At 40.7% G+C, this 9,148-nt stretch overlaps 1 protein-coding gene across 1 annotated transcript in view; it reads left to right on the plus strand.

The window, feature by feature from the left end:
* Positions 1–9,148, plus strand: part of atp7b (ATPase copper transporting beta) — a 37,820-nt gene that overhangs the window by 9,448 nt on the left and 19,224 nt on the right. Inside the window, exons 2-4 of the mRNA XM_037696491.1 lie at positions 3,296–4,061; positions 6,452–6,673; positions 6,751–7,076. Of these exons, the coding sequence (XP_037552419.1) occupies positions 3,296–4,061; positions 6,452–6,673; positions 6,751–7,076 (1,314 nt within the window). The remainder of the gene's footprint in view (positions 1–3,295; positions 4,062–6,451; positions 6,674–6,750; positions 7,077–9,148) is intronic.

Raw genomic sequence — 9,148 nt, forward strand, 5'->3', positions numbered from 1 at the left:
GGGGGGGGGGGGGGGGGGGGTTGTAGGAGTAGTTCGGTTCGGCATGCGGGGCACTCGGTTCTGTTAACGGGGCGGGGCATCCCGCTTATTTTATGGTAGGGAAAACATTGAACTCAGTCCCACAAGCAGCACACGCACATAGTGGACCAACCAGTTTACTGGTGACAAGATGGTTTGTGGGGCCCCGCCCTCTCCCCTGTCGACTCCTCTGAGGCAGCCATAGCCAAAGTGGTTCAAAGCATCAAAGTTCATTCTAAATAATCCAGGTAAAAAAAATCCAACAAATTTCATTCAGGTCATCTGGATGGTTTCTTTTGTCGACTGCTTTGATGAAGTCCTTTGGACGAAGGATGAAACGTCTCAACAAAAAAAGAAACCGTCCAGATGACCTCACTGAATTTTGTTGGATTTTTTTTCCTGGATTATTGAGCATGAACTTTGATTATGCAGCTTTTTTGGGTACAGTTGGCACTTGGGTGGCTCCGTAGTTAAAGTTCCTTTGATCCGAGTCACGCTGCGAGGATTAACTGAAGCACCGATCACATGGTTTTAGGCTTCACACTGGTTCAGATGAATCTGACATGAGAACAAAACCTGTAATTAATCCACTGGTACTGGTTCTGATCTGGTTTAGATGGTTGTTTAAACAGATTGCTCAAAGTGTATCTTTAAAGATGGATTTCAACTCTTCATATCTCGGCATAAACAAAAAGACGAACAGTTTAAAAAAAGATTGAAAGACCAACAACAAAACCCAACTGGATTTTGAGTTTAGGTTTTATGTTATAATCTAATTTTAATTTCAAACACATTTTAAACAAAAGTAGGAAATATTCAAAGCAAGACCATGTAAAGTAGACACTCTTGTTTTTTACTAAATGAGTTAAAATGGATGTAGTAGCGTAAATTTGAAGATAATTTAGGACCTGTGAAGATATTGTGAATACATATTTTTAGAGGGGATAAAAAAGTAATTCCTAACTCAAACAAATGTTTTAATTAACAAAAGGTGAGAATATGATTTCATATTTTATGCATGTATAACAATTGTACTAAAACTAAACTTAAAGTTGTGGATTTGTGATATTTTTTCATAAATTACATTATAATTTTATGATATCGCAGCCATACTCTTAATTTTTCATATATTAAAATGTAAACGATTTAATATCTAATGTGACGTGTCCTGACATCTAGAATTGAGATAGAAGCACTTTCATAATAAAAGAAAGCTTGGATTATTTTTCATAATTACATGTTCTCATATTGTTAAAACGAAACTTATGAAAATGGCTTAAAAACACCGAAATAATATTAAGTCACATATTTTTCTTCGGAGAATTTTAAATCATAAATCTACGAAAATTACTTTGTAATTCTAAAATCATTTTGGCATGAAGAGAAATGATAAAGAAATTTTAATAGTGTGAACGTTTATGAAACATTCACACTATTGTGATCCATTTTTCTTCTGTACGTTTTTCAGCACGTTTCTCGTCCCGCAGTCTTCAAACTATTTCAACAAATCATAAATCAAAATGTTCAGCTCTTTAGGGACAATCCTGCTGTGACTTTTGGTATTAGTGCAACTTTAGCTTTTTGAAATATTTAGCCTTTTCTGCCACTTCTTTTTCTCATAGAAAATGAATTGAGCTCATTTTACAACCTTCAAATCTTTAGATCTGTTTACAAACCAATTATTCTCAGTCGGGTCATCTGGACAGTTTCTTTTTTATAGAGACGTTTCGCCCTCTATCCGGAGGGCTTCATCAGTAAGAGGAGTTCCTGTAAACTGGAAACATTTGGTACCTGGATAATTGAGCATGAACTTTGTCATCTGTTTACAACCTTTTACTGCTCCTTTCACATTTTGTTCTGCTTCAGCTTCTTTCAGCTTCCTTGTGCAAAAAAAAAAAAAAAAATCTATTTTCAGCTTATTTCAGCGTTTCTTTTTTTCAGCTGTTTTGTGCTCCGTTCAGTATCTTTCTGCCAACTAAAACATTTTTGTGCTTCTTCTAACTTCTTTCTAATTTCAGCCTGTTATGCTCCTTTCAGCTTATTTCTGAAAGTTTCAGCTTTTTTCTATTTCAGCTACTATAAAACTGTTTTTATGCTAATTTAAGCTTTTTCAGCTCATTCCAAACTTTTCAGCCTAATTCAGCAAACCATGCTCTCTCCAGTTACCTCATGTAATTTCAGCTTCTTTCTGTGTATTTAGCTACTTTTCAGCGCTCATTTCTGCTTTTTCAGATAATTTCTACTTTTTGTGCTAATTTCTGCTTCTTTCAGCCCAATTGAGCAAACATGTTCTTTCTGATTTCTTCTGCTAATTTAAGCTTGTTCTACTTTTCAGCTACGTTTTTTGAAAATTTTTAGCTAATTTCAGCTGTTTTCAGATAAATTCAAGTTTTTCTGGGTAATTCCTGCTACTCTCAACCTAATTAACTTAATTCTGCTCATTTCAGCTTGTTAGGCTAGTTTTCAGCTTTTTCAGCTAGTTTCAGCATTTTTTAAATTTCAGCTACTATTTAGCTGTTTTTATCCAAATTTTAGCTTCTTCAGCCAATTCCATATTTTTGAGCTCATTTCAGCTCTTTCCACTTCCTTCTGGTAGCTTAAGCTTCTTTCTGCCTTTTCAGCTACGTTTCAGCTATATTCTTTTTTGCTAATTTCAGCTTTTTTAAGCTAATTTCCTACTTTTTGTGCTCATTTCCATTTATTTAAACCTAATTCATCAAATGTGTTTTTTTCTGCTTTCTTCTGTTAATTGAAGCTTGTTGTTTTATTTCAGCTACAATTCAGCACGTTTTAGCTAATTTCAGCAATAAGCATTCACACTGCATTTTCACAGGAAATACAATTTCTCTAGTTATGATGTTATTTAGTGCTTAGTGTTTCTGGAAAAAGTTAAAAACCTACCAAGATTTAATTCTGGAAAAGTTGTTTATTCCTAAATAGGATGTGATTTATTATTCTTATATTTGGGATATTTTGAAATAAAAAATAATTGCGTGAAATCAGAAATGTTCACTTTATTAATACATAAAAAGTTTATAAAAAGTTTGCACTTATGAGATTATTTTCATCAGCCACGAGAAGTGGATGTAAATCTTCAGATATGTTGACAGAAGTCTGAGATTTTATATTACAAATTTCCAATAATGCAACTTCCCATATTAATTTTAATTTACTTATAAAAGGATTTTATTCTCATGGATAAATCTCAGTTGCTGACTGGTTGACTTAGTCCCATGAAGATGATAAATGTTGACACCTGACGCTCTTATTTCTCCAGAGGAACCGTCCTGACGTTGAGCAGCGAGGCTTCGATAACTTGGCCTACGAGTACGGCAGCCAGAGTGAGCTCCACCCGCCGCCCAAACCTCCCTCCAGAACCACTTTCAGGCTCCGGAGACTCGCCGCCGAGCCCCGAGCTGTGGAAGCCACGCTCAGCCGCCTGAATGGAGTTCTGGCCGTCGTCTGGTCCGTGCCTGAGGGTTTGCTGCAGGTGGACTATGACGCCTCGGCCACTACAGACACGGAGATCGCCCTGCAGCTGCGGACCCTTCGGTGCAGCGTTGAAGCGGCAGCGCGGGTCAAGGTGGACGGCATGCGCTGCCAGTCCTGCGTGCAGTCCATCGAGGGTCGGATCGGAGGTTTACCAGGGGTCTCACAGATCCAGGTGTCTCTTCAGGACGGTGTAGCCGTGATCGTACACCAACCGTTAATTATTACGCAACAGGAACTGAAAGACAAGATCCAGGACATGGGGTTCGATGCTGCTTTATCACCTGAGGACGCCGCCGGGGGGGATTTAAGCTGCTGGCAGGGGGACTTTTTATACGAGCCCATCCGGACGGTCACTGTTTGGATCGGAGGGATGACCTGTAGTTCTTGTGTTCAGTCCATAGAAGGCAGGATCTCTGAGGTCATCGGGGTGAAGTCCATAACCGTGTCACTGAAGGAGAAAAAAGGAGAAATAAACTTTGACCCCAGCCTGACAGAACCGGAGCAGCTTCGAGCTCTTATCGAGGAAATGGGCTTCGACGCATCGCTTAAAGGTACGAGACATGAAGGTGAGCTCAGTGTTTCTATGTGCGATCAATAAAAACATCTGATCAGCTATTGGACCTTAGGAAGCACAAATGGCTACTGAGCTAAAGTTTAGTGTGGTAGTAGCTGAGCATAATCCCCACCCTATACTTCAAGAGCTAACTGATCACACAAGATCCGTTTGTAAACATTTACTATTAACCCTGTTTGTTAGCAAAATATCTCTTGAACTTAGTAGACAAATTTAATTACAACTGATAAACGTTTGGAGTCAACTCAGTTCAAGATGGCCGCCACAACCACTTGATCTGAGAACCCCCCCCAAAGTGCCTCTAATTCAGCCAGTGTTACAGATATTGAGCTAAAATTTGGTGTGGTAGTAGCTGAGATCCCTCCTCATCACGTACTACGAGCACTAACGGATCTTGTAATATCACGTGAGAATTGCACACATCATTTAAAAAAAGTTCAACCAAAATGGTTTTAACTTAATTTAGTTGTCATTTCAACTTTAATTGTTGTGTGTTTTTATTTATATACAAGATGGTTGTTAGGGGTGGGGTGGAGTGGGGACAGTGCTTAATTTGAGCTGGATCCTGCCGGAACAAGATCCGGGAACTCTTATTTTGATAGGGTAAGTTCCAGTAACTGTTTGCTTGGATCCGGTAACTCTCAGGCTTACTAAAAATAAAATTATGAACAAATATGACTGTCTTGAACAAATAAAACCTATTGGATATGTAAACTGAAAATATTTACATAAACACTCATTTTAAACACAACAACCACTTACGAGCTTCTTAATATCACATACAAGCTTCAAGTAAGCATTTCCACCTCTACACTTAAAAAAACTTCCGCTCCTGAAAGTGGTGGGGGTGAGTGCCGAGCTAACCAGGCAGCCGCCTGAACAGACGGTGGAGACGCCTGGACGTTTCTCATGTGGAGTTGGACAGTGAATTCAGCGGAGAAGAGTCGGCTCGGAACTGTCAAGTAGAGTTGCACTCGGATTAAAAAAAATCTGACCCGACCCAGCCCACAGCCATCATCTCCCAACCACACCCGATCCGACGAATTAAAAGTAATTACTGGTCTGAACCTGAAAACCCCAGAAAGTTTAAATTAAGCTTTGACTGCTTACACCACTGACTCTTATTAACTGTTGGCGGATGCGCGGCTGAGTAAAGGGGGCAAATGATTGGAGCCGAGGAGCCATCAAAGTGCTTCCCCTGCTTCTGCCTGCATCCTGCTCGGACATGTTGGATATTTTGTGATCTCACCTGTTTGGGTCGTCGGCCGCGCGTGTCCGCTGAGTGCAGCGGCTGAATGAACGTCCATTTGGGCTGATGGATCTCTGACAGTAGTCCATCTGAAGCTTAACTGAACTTTTTGCCTCTTTCAACCAGAGGGTCAGCGCACGGTGAAATGGCCGCGTGCGTCTGGTGATAGTATGGCAAGCCATGTTTGCATATAATTGAATCGGCGGCGGCGCACTTGCCTGACGCAATAAAAAGCCAGACACCGACCCAACCCGCACATTATAATGTCCCGGCCCGGTCCGAATCCAGGTCGGGTGGGGCCGGGGCTCCGGGTTTGGGTTAGAAATGACAGCTCTTCCATCAAGTAAGGGGAAGGTGGGGTAGGATTGACAGAAGCGGAGTGTTTACAAATGTACGTAAACGTAATGTTTAACAACCCGCTAAAATACACCAAAATGCAGAACATTTTATCTACTTTATTAAAACATTTTTGGGGTAGGACCCCCAGCTGGCCCACCTGCCATTTGTGTTCCAGCATCAATCTGTTTACAAATTAAGCCCTGTTGGGGGGGTGGGGGTGTTGAAGGAAACCTCAGCATGAGGGAAGTAGAGTGCTACCTCTGTAGCTTTTTAGCTAACACATCTGTATTGCACTGTTACCATAGCACTACAGCTGTAGTTCCATCAGTTGTCGACCGGGGGAACAGTTTGGTAGGCAGGGCGCTCGGTTCTGTTGACAGGGCGGGGCTCCCTCCTTGGATAATTGTAGGGGAAACACTGAAATCCACTATTCAGATCCCTCAGTGGCGTACCACTTGTAACTCTTTCAAAATAAAGGCCTATCACCCGCTGCCTTTCTCCCCAGAGTTTTAGACTAAGAACAAGTTTTGATGAGAAAGGACGGCGTTGTACTACCACACAGTAAGAACAATACCTGTAAATAAAACTCAGTTACAGCCATTGCTTTGTTGGTCACACAGCTGTGGTGGCCATCTTAAACTGGTTTGACTCTGAAGGTTAACGTGATCAGCTTTGGCGGGATATAAATATATCCAGGTAAAATAAATACTGCTTCAGGTACGCATTTAGTTTTTAAGCTCTGTGGTGGTTTAGATGCACTTTGTTCCTTCCCCTGTCAGAGTCTGATCCGAGCATCCAGAGTCAGGAAAACCACAAACCTCCCGACCCGCCGTCGTCCAGCAGAGCTGTAACCAGCAACGGTTCTGGATCACAGGTAACCTCTGCAGGCTGCCGCCTCAACTCTCCTGAAGCCAAAGTCCAGAAATGTTTTATTAGTGTGACGGGGATGACCTGCGCCTCCTGCGTGGCCAACATCGAGAGACACATGCTCAAACACAAGGGTGAGTGTTAGGGAAGCAGCTCCGGTCTTCTTGACTGTTACTTACCGACTGACCCGCGATGTGGCTTCAACGTGCAGGAGTCACCTCGGTGTTGGTGTCACTGATGGCTGGGAAAGCAGAGGTGAAGTACGACCCGGCGGTCCTGAACGCTGCTGCTGTCACTCAGCTCATCCAGGATTTAGGCTTTGGTGCTAAACTGATGGAGGATAACGCAGTGACGCGAGGAGAGCTGAACCTGTTGGTGTCAGGCATGACGTGCGCGTCCTGTGTGCACAACATCGAGACCAAGCTCACCACAACTAAAGGAATCCTTTCAGCGTCCATCGCCTTGGCAACCAAAAAAGCCCACATCCAGTTCAACCCAGAGGTGCTTGGAGCGCGAGAGATCATCAGAATAATTCAGGTATTAATAATAGTGTGAATGTTTATAAATCATTCACACTATTGTGATCCAGTTTTCTTCCGAACGTTTTTTGGCATTTTTCTTGTTCCACACATTTTGTGCTATTTCAACAAATCATCTATCAAAATGTTCAGCTTGTTCGGGAGAAAGATGCTGTGACTGTTGGTACTGGTGCAACTTTAGCTTTTTGAACTATTTAGCCTTTTCTGCCACTTTTTGTCCTCATAGAAAATGAATTGAGCTCATTTTACATCCGTCATATTGTTAGATGTGTTTACAACCTTTTACTGCTCCTTTCACATTTTGTTTTGCTTCAGCTTCTTTCAGCTTCCTCATGCAAATTTAGTCTTTTTTCAGCTAATTTCAGCTGTTTTTTTTTTCAGATGTTTTGTGTTCCTTTCAGGTTCTTTTTACATTTTTGTGATCCTTCTAACTTCTTTCTGCTAATTTCAGCTTGTTATGTTCCTTTCAGCTTATTTCTGCGTTTCAGCTTTTTCTGCTATTTCAGCTACTATTTAGCTGTTTTATGCTAATTAAGGATTTTTCAGCTAATTCCACTTGTTTTTGCACTCATTTCAACTTTTTTCAGCCTAATAGGCTCTGTGCACATGCGTCCTGAATCACTTCCGCTTTGACCGGATGTCGGCATTCCAGTTTCCGGTTTAATTCCTGTATCCTGTCATCCCAGAGATAAACAACTAAAATGAGTGTTGCTGCGTCAAATAAACAAAAATATAACGTGCGTGGCAGCTTTAGATTTCAGCCGACGGTGTTTGGGTCTAAGGAGCACTGTTGTGTGCCGCTTTGCTCGTCTTCAGGTCGCTATAATAGCCGTTTGAGCTTTCACCGTTTCCCTAAGGAGACAAGCCTTCGTTTGTGCTGGCTGCAAAAAATCAGAAGAGAGGGATTTACGGTAACTCCTCACACCAAGGTATGTAGCCGACATTTCCTGGAGAATGAAGTAATTACTACAGAAAAGGGAAGACGAATTTTAGCAGCTGGGTCCGTTCCATCATTATTTGAGTGGAACAAATACAGCAGGAAGACACGAGCAGGTGTTTGGGAGCGCCGTTGTCGACCATCTAATCCAGAACCTGATTCGGCGGATCCAATTGAGGACAATGAACCACCCGTCATGGTACCTATGGTCGTGGACCATGACTACGGCGCCAGCAGAACCGTGTGTGTTGACCGGGAGCAATATCACAGCATGCTGAGAGAAATTGAGCAACTGAAAGAGCAGCTCCGATCCTGTAGTCTTCAAAAGCCGTTTGGACTGGAACGTTTTTCTACGTCACCAGAAGACATCAGATTTTACACCAGGTCAGAGTTGTAAAATCTAAATATTACGTTATGCCTCTGAAAAAAATTAATACGCTTTGAGTCATTGTATATTTTGTCACATTACAACCAAAAACAATTTCATTGTAATGTTCTTTGAGAGACCAACACAAGTACACACTTACTAGTGGAAATGAAATTATACATAATGTAACACATTATTATTATTATTATTATTATTATTATTATTATTATTATTATTATTATTAGTAGTAGTAGTAGTAGTAGTACTAGTACTAGTAGTACTGTATTTACAAATGATACTGAAAAGTGTGGTGTGTAAGAGTAATCGGCTCCCTTTTCTGTAACCAATATTCCTTCAGAAATAGCTTTAATGATTACAAATGGCTATGGAGTCCACCCGTGTGTAAACTAATGTCAAATACAAATACAGCAGCTAGTGACAGCCTCAGGTCGGTGAAAATAGTTGGTTTCTGTGATTAGATGACACACAGGCTGACTATTATGCCATTAGCAATCATCAGGAAACTTATGAAGACTAGAAGTTACTCTCTGATTTAAGGGGGCTGAACATTTGTGCTCAAAATAGTTTTCAATTTATAAAAAAATTACAAACCTTCAAATCATGTATAATTTTCTTTCCACTTTACAACATAAAATTTCAAAGAAAGATATTTATGTTCTTAGTTGTACCGTGTCAAAATTTGAAAACTGTTTTCACAGTTATAAATGTGGAGAGTGACAGTTTATATATATATATATATATATAT

Source organism: Nematolebias whitei, chromosome 23 (assembly GCF_014905685.2).
Source record: "Nematolebias whitei isolate Nwh7 chromosome 23, NemWhi1, whole genome shotgun sequence".
In the NCBI taxonomy this organism is placed as follows: domain Eukaryota; kingdom Metazoa; phylum Chordata; class Actinopteri; order Cyprinodontiformes; family Rivulidae; genus Nematolebias; species Nematolebias whitei.